Source organism: Armigeres subalbatus, chromosome 2 (assembly GCF_024139115.2).
Source record: "Armigeres subalbatus isolate Guangzhou_Male chromosome 2, GZ_Asu_2, whole genome shotgun sequence".
NCBI lineage: Eukaryota > Metazoa > Arthropoda > Insecta > Diptera > Culicidae > Armigeres > Armigeres subalbatus.
In genome coordinates this window covers 233898687-233915186 of record NC_085140.1, presented here as the reverse complement: position 1 = coordinate 233915186, position 16500 = coordinate 233898687, and the positions used below count along the sequence as shown (strand labels likewise).

Here is a 16500-nt window from a genome sequence, read left to right as displayed (position 1 = left end):
GGCTGGGTTCGATTCCCGGTGCCGGTCTAGGAAATTTTCGGATTGGAAATTTTCTCGACTTCCCTGGGCATAAAAAGTATCATCGTGTTAGCCTCACGATATACGAATGCAAAAATGGTAACTTGGCTTAAAAACCTCGCAGTTAATAACTGTGGAAGTGCTTAATGAACTAGTGAACTAGCCAATAAGAAGAAGAAGAAGAAGCAGTCAAATTGTAGTATAGTTCACTTTCAGATGTGGGAAAAAACGGGACAAAGAAAGCTATGTTACTGATGCGACTGAGTTGCAATAGTCACATCCCAAACAGCTCCAAATAATAGCGATTGTGTCGAAGTATGTGTGCTATTCGCTTACAAACTCATCTGAAGAATTATTATTCTTATTGATCATAATAATATAAAGATTCGTGGTTTATTTATTACATCAAACATCGTTTTATACAAAATTTAAAAAAACAGCCACATAGAGTGCCTTTTCTAGAATCTATCGCGGGCTTGTCGGTCCGCAAAAGGCTTGCCGGTTTGCATGCGGCCCGCGGGCCGCTCTTTGGTAACCACTGATATAGAGTAACTTGACATCAAAATTCACACATTTAATTTTCATTGCATGGACTGGGAGAGTTCTGGGTGGTTCTTGTCTCATAAAAAAATATTTCTGAATTACCGCCTCCACAAACGTTAGATCTAAAACTCACCCGCTGGCAAGTTGGCGGTCATTACCGCTCTCGGAAAACTGGATGTCCAGAGTAATGGTTTCGTCCGACGAGGATATCATTCTGCACCAATGTGCGGCGGAGGGTTCTGAAAATTGTATAAAAAAGGTGGGAGGTGCTACTCATCTTGGAAGGGGTGGCTTTTATCCATGTCTTCTCACTGTTACTACCAACGACGCCCATGCGTCTGTGGCATGGACGTCCGTACGTCCCGCGGCAGCTCACCTCTTGGGGATCTCAGGGCCGGCACAATACCGCACTAAGGAAGACTTACCTCTTTTTTGATCTGTTCTCAACCTGAAAATCAAACGTTTGATGCATGCAAATAATGTTCGCGACACAAGGTAATTTGTTACTAGGGGTTTTATCAAGCGCATTTATTAAAAGGACTAATTTTGGGAAGAGTACACTTCACTGCTCTACAAACTCACTGTTGCGATGGGCCGGCGACGTTGTGGGGGCCGGAGTACCGGCGTGTTCTGCCGGAAGGGATGGGATCTAGCTTGACCGAACTCAGGAACCAGCTTTGCGATGTCGGTTTCAACTACCGACGGGCTTCACCGTGAGAAATTATTCTGACACGGACTTGGGGAACTGTTTGATGACGTACAGTCCCGTTCGACCTTCTGGGAAGCGTTGCACCACGTGGGTGGTGCCACTTACCGATGTGATTATATCACCACGGTATTCACTTTTGTTCGTGGATCACTAATCACACGCGATACTAAAGCGTGCACTTGAGCTGAGCGAGTCGTTGCTCCTTAACGTTTAGCTCCACTTCTCAAAAACGCGATAATGTGCGAGCCAAGCTCTTTAACTATTAGCACTTTAAAACTTGCGAAATTAACTTCGTCGAACTATTCTTCACGCTATCCCAGGATCAAGAGAGCTTTCCTCCCATGGGATGGGGCTTTTATAGCTCAGTGGGCGCTGGTCGGGTTGAGTCGTCCGTTCGGTTCGTCCACCCCATCAAACGATCATCGTGTTCGGATCTTTGCGCGCTTCGTTGTTTCGAGCAGTTGCATTTTGGTGTGGATTACAGTGGAGCAATGTTAAGTCCATCTACTTCATATGATTCGTGAACGAATTCCGTTGATTTAGATTTAAATTGAACGTTTTTTATATAATAAAAATCATTATATTGCATGAGGAAATTTACTTTTAAAAACATATCTATTTATTTTCAAATTAAAAGTTCATCAAATTTTTGAAAATATGTTTGAAAACTTTGGAAAATGTTACATCACGTAATTCTCGAAATCGAAGCGAAATTCTTCACACCACCAATGACAGTTCTCCATGGGTTTTCCCATAGGAGGGACGAGCAGAATTTGCGTCCACTTTGCGAATTGGCACGCCAGCACATTTGACATAGTGAGGATTCGTGTGGCAATACTGTGATCAAATACCCATATCGCGTTCATTGGAGCCGTATTATTTCTACTAGGCGATGGTCGTTTGTAGATATTCTCAGTTCCACATTTAGCGTTAATAGATTGAATTTTTTTATGCCTCTTATACGCAAATGTCATACCAATTCTTCCTTCAGTGTTCAGCGTTGTTAGAATGAAAGGAAATGTTAGTAATGACCTTAATGTATAAGAGGTCCACGATTCACTGATTAAATGATTAACCAAAACAATGCTTTTGATCTCTTTCCAGACATGGGACAACCGACGTATCGTGCTATCTACCGTGACCATCAGCAACCGAAACAATTGGATCAACGTGCTCAAGAATGCAGCCGGATTACCTCAAGCCAAAGCTACTCTGAACAACAATAACCTGGGACTGAACAATCAAAACGATGAAAACTTCAAAACGTTAACCGACAAACCACCCTTAGCAATAGAAATCATAGACGACAGCCCGATGCCGGACCAAGTTGGCAGTCACAACATCGGTACCATCGGCGGCCGAATCAGTGTTGAAGCTAACCGTGGAGAGGACGAAGTCGACTGTAAGCTCACTCAAAAAAGTCAGGACGTTGTAGTGCACCTCACCAAATCGAACAGCGCTTGTGACGTTCTAAACAATAACCTTCCGCAAAAGCCATCCAACTCATCAACCGCCACGAGTCCTGTAACACCCGTTACTCCCATCACGCCCAAATCGATGCTGTTCTCCTCCGACGAAGAGTACCGCACTGCGTCCGAAGGAGGCCGGAGAGACAGTATCGGCGATTGGGGCTCCCCAGTGTCACCTTCTCCGCCAGTGCCACTCTCAGCGATAGCTAGAACCAAAGATAGATTAAGAACATCCCACAACAGGTTACACAAACGCAGTCGGTCGTCACCCCCATCGTCACGGCGTAGCACAATCGAAAGCGTTCAATCCGAAGACCTCCCACTCATCAACCCCGTCCAAGAAGAAGTGTGCATAGACAAGGAAGTGCAACTTCGGTTGCAAGCTGCCGAGAAAGAATTGTCGATCCTTCGAGAGGAAACTCACGAACGGGAAGCCCGTATGTCCGATCTATTGACCACACTCGAACGAACCGAACAAGAGTTAACGCGGAAGCGGGAATATGAGGAAAACAGGGAAAAACTGTTGACACAGCTAGATGCAAGTAGGTCTAGTGCTCAAGAGATCATCGACAGGATAACAGTGGAGCTTGACAAAAGTCGTGATACGGTGAAGGAACTCGAAGATCGGTTAGCTCGTGGCATTGAAGAAAATGAGTCGCTGTACAAGAAAATCAGAGAATTCGGTATTTCTAGTCCCGCTTCCAGCCTATGTAGTCTAAATACTAAAATGGGTAAAATGCGACGGATGGATTCGTTCAGCGATTTGACTAGTCTATACGAAGTCGATCCCAATATGTTAGACAAAGACATGCTTACGGATGAGTATCACGAGCTCAGAGCGCGATTCGAGAAAGCCGTAAGTGAACTGAAAGCGATGAAGCGTGAGTTAAAGGACTCTCATAAAATGTATGATGATCTTGAGATTTCATATGCCACACTGAGAAAAGAGATCGAGCGGCAACAAAAGGAACAGGATTCACAATCAAAGATGATGGCCGACCGAATACAGGACATGACGAACAAGTACACGAATGCAGAGAAACAGGTCAGACTCCTTCGACAAAAATTGATTCGAAATGAAAAGCGGAGATCATTATCGTTGAAAGGCAAAGAATCGCTCACAATTCAGAAAGAATTGGAAGAGAAGGTTACAGAATTGGAGCATAAAATCGATGCCCTGGAACAAGGTGCAGTGATGGCGGAAGCAACTGTATCGCAAAGTGAATCATCTGAACTGAAAAACGTCAAGCGGGCATCTACCCGCTTAAGAAGGAAAAGCTTGGATAGTGCTTCCATCTCCGCGCAACCCATGCAAGTTTTACTTAGGTTGAACAACTTGGAAAAACGGGTCGACAATGTAAAGTCAACTGCTGGAGAAATGTTGACTATCCCTGGCTCTACAGAAAGTGTGAACACCGCAGGCATGATAAGCAGCGGGAGCACCAGCAGCATTAGCAGCGTCGGTATCAATAAAACTACCACGAACACTAGTCCAAAAGTTTCCGAACATCTGATGGATCGGTTGAAAAGTTTAGAAGGAGTGGTCATTTCCGTTCGTGAACTTGTAGACCAAAGTATGCGTCAGTTCCAAAATTTGCGATCTTCCAGGTCTAGGCGATCCGTTTCTCCGATTGCCGACAAGAAAGATTCCTTCAAATTTGTAGAAAGGTGCCTGTCGGAGGTTTCCAAACTGCTACGCGATAGTTGTGAGCACTGCGTCATTCAAGATTGTTCGTTGAACAACAATATCGTCCTGCTGCCGGAAACCAATCCAATCAAACTTGCGCTAACGCAAATGGAGGCCCAGCTGAAAAATAAACTCTGTGATTTGCTTAAACAGCGAAGAATGTTGCGTGAAACAAACGGGCTAACGCAAAAGAAGGATATGGAACTTCTGGCGGAGCGCGTAGCTTTTGAAACCGTATGCTTCGGCCGGATGCGGAACGCTCTGGAACGGGCCGAAAACTTCAAGGAACATGAAGAAAAACAAACCAAAGTGGAAGTTTCCGAAACCATACAGTTGATGGCAATGCTTAAGGCAAAACTCGCTGGTAAATGTGGCATCAAGCCTAACAGCAGTATTGACGTGCTTGCAAGTGTCTTGGCTAGAAAGCTTATGTTATCCGCCGGTCGCACCAGCAATATAAGGTCACTAAACTTCCACGCCATTAACACTAATTTACTGGATGATTTACTTCGTCAGCAGAACGAAGTGCATATGGTCGCCAAGCGATACAAGACTACAGTTATGGAGAACCTAGCGTACGGACTGGCTGCGGAAACGCTAAGTTATATTTCTTCATCAAACGAGACTATTCAGGGGGCCGTCCAAGAAGCTTGGCGGCAAGCACAAGAAGCAGTGAATGCTGAGCTGGTGCATTCAGAGATCGCACACATTATGATGCGAAGTGCTCAACGCTACGAAAACTCGCTAACTCCTGCATTTGGGTACGCGTTGTCTACCGATGAGCGGATAACGTTTGAAAACTTCGCCGATGCTGTTCAGGATATTCTGCGTCGAGAAATGGAACTAGCGATGGCGCAACTGACGGATAGTTATGAGGAAAGCTTATTGAAGATGAAGCGTGGCCAGTGGCGGCTGCATCTGGAGCAGGAACGGAAACCAAGCGAAGGGCGGCAATTATTGGCAGAGTTCGCCGATATCATAGCGCACAAAGCGCTGATCGACGCCCGAGTTCAAATATTGAAAGGAGATTACGTCCCTGCAAAGATCAAATTAATCAATGAGGATAACAACAGCTTCAGCGTTGTTGCCCTGAAGAAGTACGAGAACTTGTACACCGATCTCACTGCTGATTTGGAGATTGCCAATTCGGATGATATCCTCGCTGAGGCAGATTTCAACTTCATGTATAAATATTTTGTCAACGAACATCTCGCTAATAAAACAGACATAAAGGAAATTTCTGCCATTTTGAATGAACTGGAACGATCGGTGGTATCGTTGCAGAATGCAATGATTCCGGAAAACGTACTGATCGCCAGCACGGTGGACGTTGACAGTCTACGGAGCATTCACACCAGGTGCGTGGAAATTCAGAATCGCATCGATGCGTTAATTGTCACAGCGAAGTCTATCCAAGCTCAGTGTGAAGAATGTGATAAATTGCAAGACACACTTCATCAGCTAACCGATCGACATGAAAACGATATCGCTAGTTTGAAGCAACAGAACGAAAAAGAGGTTAGCCAGTTAACTAGAAAAATTGAGGAGCAGAAACAGCTAATCAAAAGCATCGAGAATGAAAAGACCGAAACTCAAGAGCGCTTGAAAAATGAGAAAAATGTCCTGAAGCTCCGCGAGAAGGAGTTCAATGACCTCAGCAGCAAGCTTCTTGCATACGAAACAATGTGCCATGAAAAAGATAAGCAAATCGAAGATCTGCTGGATAGTTTTGACGAGGATAGGAAAAAGTCCAAGGTGCTACGGGAGAAATACGAAGAACTCTCAACCAACTTCCAGAAAAACGCTGAAGAATATGCCGAGCTGGAGAAGGAGCGCGATTACCTCTTCGAGCAGATCCGAAAGGAGAAGGATCACGTGAAGAAGCTGGAGAAGCATTTGGAGATGCTCGAGGCCGAACACGCCCAACAGGTCGATAATTTGCATGCCGCCTATCGGGAACAGCAGATGGCCAACGAAATTGACTCGCAAAAGGACAAAGATGACGAGGATAGCTTGCGTCTCAAATATCAGGCAGAGATCGAGCAACTGAGGGTGAGTAACAAAAGTAGCGATGAACACTTACGTGCCTCAAATTTTATGGAAAGTAGGGGGAGGGGGGAAGAGGGGAAAGTAGGAGGGAAGAGGTGGTAAAATGAACAGGTAGCTATATTTAGACTATTTAGGCGTATGTTAACCATGCACAATATTTTGGTTTTGAGACCGAACGAATAGCTATTACTATCCAAAATATCGCACGTGGTCGTAAAAATTGTGTCTGATGTAATTTTCAATCATTTTTCCGTAAGCTAAATTATTTTTTTTATTTATTATCAGACTAAGGCCGGAGTGGCCTGTGCTGCACATAAAAGTCTTCTCCATTCAGCTCGGTCCATGGCTGCACTTCGTCAACCACGCAGTCTGCGGAGGGTCCGCAAATCGTCCTCCACCTGATCGATCCACCTTGCCCTTCTTGTTCCCGCCGGATCGTTGTCGAGAACCATTTTCACCGGATTACTGTCCCACATTCTGCCTACGTGCCCGGCCCACCGCAGTCTTCCGATTTTCGCGGTGTGAACGATGGATGGTTCTCCCAACAGCTGATGCAACTCGTGGTTCATTAGCCTCCTCCACGTACCGTCCGCCATCTGCACCCCACCATAGATGGTACGCAACACTTTCCTTTCAAAAACTCCCAGTGCGCGTTGGTCCTCCCCGAGCATCGTCCAGGTCTCGTGTCCGTAGAGAACTTATAAGCGTTTTGTAGATAGTTTGGTACGGCGGCGAACTCTATTCGATCGGAGCATCTTTCGGAGTCCAAAGTACGTACGATTTCCAGCCACTATGCGCCTCCGAATTTCTCTGCTGGTATCGTTATCGGCGGTCACCAGTGAGCACAAGTACACGAATTCTTCAACCACCTCGATTTCGTCACCACCGATAGAAACTCGCGGTGGGTGGCTTACATTGACCTCTCTTGAGCCTCTTCCTATCATGTACTTCGTCTTCGACGTGTTGATGACTAGTCCAATCCGTTTAGCTTCGCTTTTCAGTCTAATGTAGGCTTCCTCCATCCTCTCAAAGTTACGTGCCATGATATCAATGTCGTCGGCGAAACCAAATAACTGGACGGAATTCGTGAAAATCGTACCACTCGTGTCAATCCCTGCCCTTCGTATTACTCCCTCCAAAGCGATGTTGAATAGCAGACACGAGAGACCATCACCTTGCCGTAACCCTCTACGCGTTTCGAAGGGACTCGAGAATGCCCCTGAAACTCGAACTACGCACATCACCCGATCCATCGTCGCCTTGATCAACCGTATCAGTTTATCCGGAAATCCGTTTTCGCGCATTAGCTGCCATAGCTGGTCCCGATCGATTGTGTATCATATGCGGCTTTGAAGTAGATAAATAGATGATGTGTGGGCACGTTGTATTCGCGGCATTTCTGCAATACCTGACGTATGGCGAACACTGGTCTGTGGTAGAGCGTTCACCCATAAATCCCGCCTGGTACTGCCCCACGAACTCTCTTGCAATTGGTGTTAGTCGTCGGCATAAAATTTGGGAGAGTACGTGCGCGTGCTCCTAGGTTCATTACCATACCGCCACCGTTGTCTGCCACATCGCCCACTCAGGTATTCTTCGTAGTGCTGCCCCCACCTTTGGATCACCTCACGTTCCCGTTTATGCCCTTAGGGGTAAGCCAGAGTAAACGCGACGTGCGATGCGACGCGACGCGCCAGTGCAATTTGACAACTCGTTGATAATGATTGTTATTCTTTTACGTGAGTCGCGTCGCATCACTCGTCGCGTTTACTCTGGCTTGCCCCTTACACATATCGGGACGTGGCCCTTACGTGAACGGTTTAACTTCTCATAGAACTTTCGTGCGTTATTAGCGCGGTACAGTTGCTCCGTCTCTTCACGGTCTCGATCTTCCTACTGGCGCTTTTTCGTTGTACACTGTCGAGAGTTTTGAGCGCAGACATACTGCAACGAGGTAGTGGTCGGATTCAATATTCGCACTGCGGTAAGTGCGTACCAGCCAGATGGTGGACCACAGAATTTCATGTCATGATCATCCTCAGGAATTTATTTTGGATCACAGGGAGGATGATTTGCTTGTAGGTAGCAAGCTTATTTTTTAGGGACAATGTCGATCGGTGGTTGATCAAAGGTACAGTACACAAAGGTACAAAGGTACAATAGTTTCAACAAAACGTTACACTTTGTAACCATCTTGTCAACCTGTTGCCGAAAAATAAGCTTGCTGTTGAGGGTCAAGCCAAGGTAGTCGGCCTCATTGGCCCATTCCACAGTCGTGCCATTGAGGATGCTTTTACAGTCCCCAGGCAGAACATGTTTAGGGGATTTCGAGTGGCGAAAATTGATGGTCTGGGTCTTCGCCGCGTTGATACAAATCTTCCAGCTGGTGAGGTACACTGTCAGGGCATCCATGCTTCGTTAGAGTTTTGCCACTAGCGAACAGAGACAGAATGCTGCCTTCTGGAGGTTCTGGCATGTCGGAGGTGAACAGATTAAACAGCAGGGGCCCGAGGAGGGCCCAGATAGCTGAGAAGATTGTAGCAATGTAGTTTGTACACTAGGCCATCATGCTATACATTGTCGAATGCCTTCTCGACATCGAGTAAGGCCATGGCGGATGTTTTTTAGACAGACTTGTTCCGTCTGAGGACGTTAGTAACTCAGGTCAGTTGGTGTACGGTTGCCGATAGCGTCGGAAACCAAATTGTTCCTCGAACAAGGTGTTGTGATGTTCAGCTGTGAATCGCCTTTTTCAAACAGCTAGGATAACCCTGAGAGAAGGCTGTTGGGGCGATAACTTTTCGAAGAAGAAGGATCCTTCCCAGGCTTCCGGATGGGGATGACTTTGGGAGACTTCCAGGACGATGGGAAGTAGCTGAGACGGAGACACTGATTAAAGAGCAGCAAAAGGTGCTCGAAGAACGGAGCTCTCATATGTTTGAACTCGAGATTCAGGGTGCTGTCGAAGCCTCGGGCCTTCATGTTTTTCGATGATTTGATATCGGCCGCCAATTCGACAGCTGTGATCTCCAACTCCTCCGAGAAGTCATTGGGAATAAGATGCATGTTGTTAGCATGCTCGTTAACGGCTGCTTCGTGTGGACTGACGTAGACTTCGGATGCCACTGGTAGTCGATGTTCTCGTCCACCCACCGTTGAAACCGACCCCAGTCGACTTGGTGATAGTTACGCCGGGTTAGCTCGTGCCGATTCACCGAAGTTCCAACTTCCCCCACCACCGGGTAGTGGTCCGAGATGTCGAGCGTTGTATGGGCCCGGACCGTGTCAACCGGATAAGGCTGTCAGCGCTCAGGATGGTGTAGTGGCCCTCTAGCTCATCGTTGCACCAGACGACTCCGTTCCGGTTTGAGACGGTGTTTCCCTACGATTGATGCTTTGCGTTCAAGTCTCCGGCGATGAAACTGCCCCTGCCGCCGAGCTTGACTATATCTCTCTGTAGATCGGCCAACTTGTCGACGTCGACGCAATCGGAAAATCGCTGAGCTCGACGATTTCATTCTTGAGCGAGCAAGCATTCCAGTTATCCAGACCCAACCTAGTAGCCATTTTCAATGACGAGAAGGCCCAGAGTATAGATTTGGTCGAACCGGGATTTGCAGCTTCGAAGACGAGCCGCAAGTTGGCTGAATATTAAAGCCAGCTACTCCGGGGTGTAGAGCGGGCGGAATCCTCCCGGGGGTAGAGGATGTTCACCTTGCTACCAGTGGAATCCAGGAGGAGGGAGCGGGGCCATTCGCTGGTGGATGGGGCCGGTGGTGCTGGAGCTTGAACCGACGCAGCTGCTGCTCCCAGTCGCTTGTGTGGTTGTAATGGTGGGAGGATTGGAATCGCTCGGCGGGCGGTCGGGATGGCCGGATAGTTTACCTCGTTGAGCGCAGGAACACGGTTCTTCTTCGGCAGGGTCCTGGTGGAAGGCTTCTTCCGGAATTCCAGGAACTCAGATCGCTTTGGGTAGCCCTTTGTGGTGGCCCGATGTTTGTCGCCACAGTTAGCGCACTTGTGATCAGCCACCTCCATATTGTCGCACTCACCGGTCGGATGGAGTTCGCCACACTTGTTGCAGCGTGGCTTAATGCGGCAGTTCCGGTTGTCGTGCTCGATATTGAACCAGTTGGTGCACTACGTAACGTCGCGGTGCAATGGCCGACTCCCAGTCAACGACGGTGTAATGTATAACGCCAACCAGCTTCAGGTTCTTCCAGGTAGTGGAGCCGTGCTCCAGATGAAAAAGGTAAAGCTGGTAGCGATATCTTCTCGCCTTGTCGTGACGAGCGATCTTGTGCACAACTACTGGCTTTAGTCTGCAACTTTCAAGCTCTCCTTGGAGCTATTCCTCCTTCATATCGTGGAGTCCTCGCCTTGAGCGGCTTCGTTCCGGGCGGTCATGAGCGTAGTACTCATACTTGTGGATCTCGAGGAACTCCACGACGGATTGATGATGGTTCTTGTTTGCCGGCATCACTTTCACGCCCTCGCTGCAAAGCCGAAAAGTACATTTCAGCCCCTTAGCGATCAGCTGGCGAATTTTCAGGCGCAAATCCGGTGGATCGCCCTTTATAAACACAGGCGTGCACTTCTCCTTCCGCTCTGGTTGCATCCGCGGCAGCTGCGATTGCTGCTTCTTACGTTTTTTCGGCGATTGGCAACGACGAATATACGTTGCTCTGCAAAAACTGTTGATAGTGAATATTTAATACATTTGGTTGACCAGATCGTCTTAAGGTCCTGAACAGGTCTCTTGTAAGAATATTTTGTAATACATCAAACATGTGATATCGTGAGTTCAAGTTTCCAGATCAAGGAAAGGTCACTTATTCCATTGACCACAATTATGTCCAAAATTATGAAACCAAACCATAAACTAGTTGAATTTTGTAATGGATTGCAGAAAACAGAACGTTGCCACTGATAACCAAGTCTTTTAAAAATTTGAAAGTTTCGCAAGTATTGAAGAGCAACAAGCGGGGTGACTTCAACGATCATTAAAGCGGCCAACTTTTTGTTTTACCTTTCTCGTACAACAAAGTTGTACCGAAAGGCTATAGGATTTCTCTAAAAAGGAACTTTTGATTGAAGGCCCGGAGACCCTCAATGTTAAATACGGATCGATTTAGCTCGACGAACTGAGGTGATGTTTGTATGTGTGTGTATGTGAACAAACTTTGTAGACACATTTTTTGGAACATAGTATTACCCGATTTATTAGCAACAAGTGGCATTCGACGGGGAATGCGGTCCCATTGCTATTGAAAATATTGGCCCGATCGGACATTGCATTTTCGGAATTATTGAAAAACCATTGTTTTTTTTTCCAAGGGCCCAGTAATTGTGCAGAGTAAAAAATGCAGAGTAATTAAGAGTAAATTTAGTAAAAACATGCTAAATAATAGAAATCTATTTCCTTAAAGTGTTTTTTTGGCCTTTCTAATGTGATGCACGAGAAAGGCATCATATCATCGCCGCTAGGTGTATTAATCTGTGTTTTTTTGTTTGTCATTTGCCAATGGTCAGGCTCTCTGTGAGAAGGGGCTCGCAGCAATGGAGGCATCGCACAAGCGCATCATCCACGATCTGGAAGAAAAGCACCAACATGAGATTGCGCAGCTGATAGTGGAAAAGGAGCAAGCCCTTGCCGAAGAGACTCAGGTAATTAAACGAAAAGAGATGATTGTGCCCGAAACCCAAATGTAATTTTTCTCCACCGTAGGCAACGTTGGCAGCTCTGGACGCTATGCGCAAAGCTCATCAGAATGAGGTCCAGCGAGAGGTAGCTCGGTTCAAGCAAGAGTTCCTCAAGCAATTCCAAAAGGGTGGCCAATCGCCAACGTCCGTCAAAGAGAAAGAGTACGTCGTTCCTTTGTATAATTTTTAGGCAATAAGCTCATTTGTACAATTATAATCCCCCTATAGGCAAGAATTGGAGGAAGTCCGTCAAGAAATTTTGTCACTATCGGAAAAGTACTCAATGAAGTGCGTTGAAACGGCATCGCTGGAAGAAAAGCTGCGAATTGCATCGCAACAGTTGAAATACTCGCAGCAGCACATTCAGCAGCTAGATGTTAGGTAAAATATGATTGACGGGCGTACAAATAATCAATTTTGTAATCGTCGAAATTTCTCTGCAATTACAGAAACAAACAACTTAGAGCACATTTTGTATCCGGTGACTCGGATAACACCACATCTTCAAGCAGTTCGACGCCGAAGGCAACAACCATGCAACAATCGGTAAGCAATCTATTGATTCCACGTATTGTAAAAATATGTTTTCTCCGTTGTTTTGTGGATTTTTTTCCATCATTTTATTTTCAATAACACATTGTATTCGATCTCATTCGCTTGTACGAAATTACATTCAGTTGTTTGATTTTGACCCTTTTTTTTCTTACATAACTTAATACGCTCGCTCATTCTAACCCGGAAACAAACACTAACAGCATGACGATGCAAACGGTAGGAAGAGCTCGTTCGACAGCAGCCGACATCATTCGTTGTCGACGGTAATCAAAGCGGCATCCAGCGACGGTAGCTCAGGAATATCCAGCCAAAGCAGTCTTCCGACGGGCCATTGTTTCGATAACAGCAACAAAGAGTATCATTCCATTAACAATAAGAAAGAATCGCATCCTAGATTGAAGCTATGCGAAGGTATTTCCGTTTTCATTTGTTTTTTGTCTTTTATTACTGGTTGAGGTATTTTCTCCGTCCTATACTATCAATGACTAACATAACAACTACAAGAACTTTCCTAATAACTAAAAGAAAATCTCAAGAATCTATTGATCTTAAAGAATAAGAAATAAAATTTTTAATTATCAAATAACGATTCTGCTTGGTTCATAGCTACACGGTACCAAACGGATGGTCAGCCAATCATTTTCCACTTTGCTCGCTGTGCAACTATCAAGGACTATTTTTGAATACATTGTGCTTCAGGTGCTTGTGCATATGTTTTCCGTGACAAGTTCAAGATCATTGAAATCATTCGAAAATTTAAATTGCATTTTATCCAATGCATTCTCAAAGTCACTATTTGGAATCTTTTTCGTCGTGGTTACTATAGTCACTATTTTGAGCAGCATCATCGCTACGATCACGCTACCAGCTCTGCATTCAATGTTGTCTGCGAGCGCCGTAGAGGGGAGGGGAGGCTAAAGATATATATACTGCCTATGATCGCATATCAGTCCCATCTTTACTGGATTTTCTATTCATATGGGACAAATATGCGATTGTGGGCAGTATAGCTTGATACCATGTCTGGTACGGTCTCTTTTTTTTTACAAGGGAGAATGCATTTACACACTAACCCAGTACACGTGCATTGTAGTTGCCAAACTACCACACGGAAGTGTACTGGAGTGTCGGACTCGACCATACCGGTAATACCGACTAAACTCCTTTGGGCTCCACCATCGTTTCCCCCAGGAACTACCTCCCAGTACTACTTCTGGGGGATGGCAGTACTAAACGTACTCGCTCATTATCGCTCACACAGGCACCCGTCCCATGCGAGACTGACTTGGGTGCTCGCACCCCATTCACTCCATTTGAGTCTTACTTGAATGCTCTCCCGGGCGCTCCGCTGCCATGCCTCGAGGTGTCAATAGCGGTAACTGCCTGGGCCTACAGATATTACGCTACGACACTCCTGCTTCAGCACGAGCAGATCAATCACACCACTGCCGAAGCAGACCACACGCTACCCTGCCGAAGCAGGGACACTCCCCATGCACCACATGTGCACAACTGTTGGTGTGTGGGTACAACCCACTGCTACCCTGCCGCCGAAGCAGCTTCTCCAAAGACCATTCGCTCCATGTGACCCTTTTTCGGGTGCTCACTCTAACACTCCATTGCCATGCCTCGAGGTGTCGATAGCGGTATGTAGGGACGAATCAACGATACTACGCTACGACACTCCTACCTCAGCATGTGCAGTCCATACTCAGACTTCTGCTGCGCTTCGAGGTGACAATAGCGGCGACGCGCTATGACACTCCTGCCTCAGCACAAACAGATCACTCACTCCCTGCCGAAGCAGCTCACGCGCTACCCTACCGAAGTAGGGACACTCCCCATGCCAATTGGCACTCCCTGGGCTTGTGCTTTTGAAGCGGCACACAGTCGCTTTTATAGAGTCTGATTACGGGCACTTGTGTTTTTTTAGGAGGGATTTTAGCAGAGCCCACTGCTAAATCCCACCACGCCCTAGGCAGTTCTCCCTGACTCACAGACAGCTGGGGAGGGGTCGTTAAGCCCTTGGACATGATCCATGCTGTCCCTGCTGCCCCCAAGGTACGGTCTCTTGCCCTAAAGGAACCGTCGACAGGTCCTAATAAAGGAAACCCGCCCTAACCCAAAGACTATTGGTCTATAGCCAACGGAGTGGACACGCAAGACCTCTTTTAGTGCCAGGGTCGATAGAGGTAACGGGGAGGTTTTCGAAGTTGCTAAAAATCGGAAGCTTGGAGGTTAGGTTAGATATAGTTTACTCACGGTAATTATGGGGGTTGGTTGACAATGGCAGACTGCCTACAAAGCCAACTTGATGCTCGATTGCGTGAACGAATCGCCGATAGGAAAGGGATCTCAGCTCGATGGGTTAGCCGATGGGTAGCTTGGCTTGACCGTTCGGTCGACGAATTACAGGGTGGGCCGTGCTGACCGATGCCGAAAGGCCGAAACTCGCAAGATTCTCCACCGTATACGGCGTTAAGTTTGATAGCTTGGCTTGTTGTTTCGGAATAGCTGACGGGTGGCATTGTCCTTGCACAATTGCTCGACAGATGCCCAAAATGGGTCTACGGAGAGCGGAACTCATCGGATTGCCGGTGAATGGTTGCGCCGACGGGTGGCGTGATTCGCCGGATGGGCTGACGGATGGCACGATGCGTGGACTTGGACGGACAGCAGAACTCGTTCGGTTACCGAATCAAGGGGCATATGTTGAATTGACCCAAAGCAGGCTATCCAGCCAACAAAAACTTTGCCCGAATTGACTTTTCGGAGGGAAATCTTCTTCCAACTATCCGCTTTCCCTGACGAAAGCCAAGAGAGCACGTCTTTGCATTGTTCGCTTCCCGTTAGCTCGTTTCGGCCAGCAAAGTCGCACCCACAAGAGCAAGTGTTCTGAACCGACCCTTTGGCAGCTGGCATGTTTTTGAAAATCGCAGTCAAAGTCATTCTCACACAGATATTCGTTTATTTGTAACTCTTGACGATTACATGCTCCCCGTAGGACCATGTGAGCTCTCTCCAGAAAGTTTGTTTTTCACAAAATTGTTATACAAATCATTGCTCAAGGAAGTTGGTGTATTGTTAAACTTTAATGCATCATCATCGCCCATAAACGTGCAGAATTCAACTTGTCAATCTGTAACACTGTATTGTTAAGGACAAAAACGAATACTTTTCTTCTCTCTTTGCTTTCTTGTGGTTTTGACATCGTTGTCCCCACAGAGACTTAGTTACACACTGCAATTGCTTAACGACATTGCTCGGTTTCATTCGTCGCAACAGCGCGGAATTCAACGACGTGTATGCTTTAAAAAGTTTGTACAGCTGTCTTGTTCGCAGCGTACTTGAATATGCCGTACCAGTTTGGGCAACGTTCCATGAAGGGCAGTCAGCCCGTATCGAACGAGTTCAACGTAGTTTTCCCTCAAGAGGTTGCCCTGGACCAATCGTTTGCGATTACCATAGTATGAGAATCGTTGTCAGCTGATACACTTGGAACCACTCCGCCAAAGACGTGCATATTTGCAGAGGATGTTCGCCTTCGACCTGCTAAGCCACCGGCTGGACTGTGATGAGCTACTACAGCGTGTCACCTTTTATGTTCCGGCTCGCCGCTCCCGTCAGCGGCAACTATTTTGGGCTAGAAGACATACCTCCGTTTTCGGCCAGAACCATCCGCTAGAAAGATGTTTCAACCTTCTCAATGGCTTGTCTGATTTTGATTTTAACGTTAACAGGCTTCCTTTAAAAATAACATTAGGCGT

General features: G+C 46.6%; 1 protein-coding gene across 5 annotated transcripts in view; it reads left to right on the top strand.

Annotated features, from left to right (window-relative positions):
- LOC134211903 (protein outspread) overlaps nucleotides 1–16500 on the top strand; it is a 760849-nt gene that overhangs the window by 727045 nt on the left and 17304 nt on the right. For 4 of the 5 annotated variants that reach the window (XM_062689284.1, XM_062689283.1, XM_062689282.1 and 1 more), the window contains 6 exons: nucleotides 2375–6478; nucleotides 12008–12142; nucleotides 12204–12340; nucleotides 12407–12559; nucleotides 12628–12724; nucleotides 12934–13144. In XM_062689284.1, coding sequence (XP_062545268.1) covers nucleotides 2375–6478; nucleotides 12008–12142; nucleotides 12204–12340; nucleotides 12407–12559; nucleotides 12628–12724; nucleotides 12934–13144 — 4837 coding nt within the window. The remainder of the gene's footprint in view (nucleotides 1–2374; nucleotides 6479–12007; nucleotides 12143–12203; nucleotides 12341–12406; nucleotides 12560–12627; nucleotides 12725–12933; nucleotides 13145–16500) is intronic. The other variant, XM_062689285.1, reaches the window with a different exon arrangement.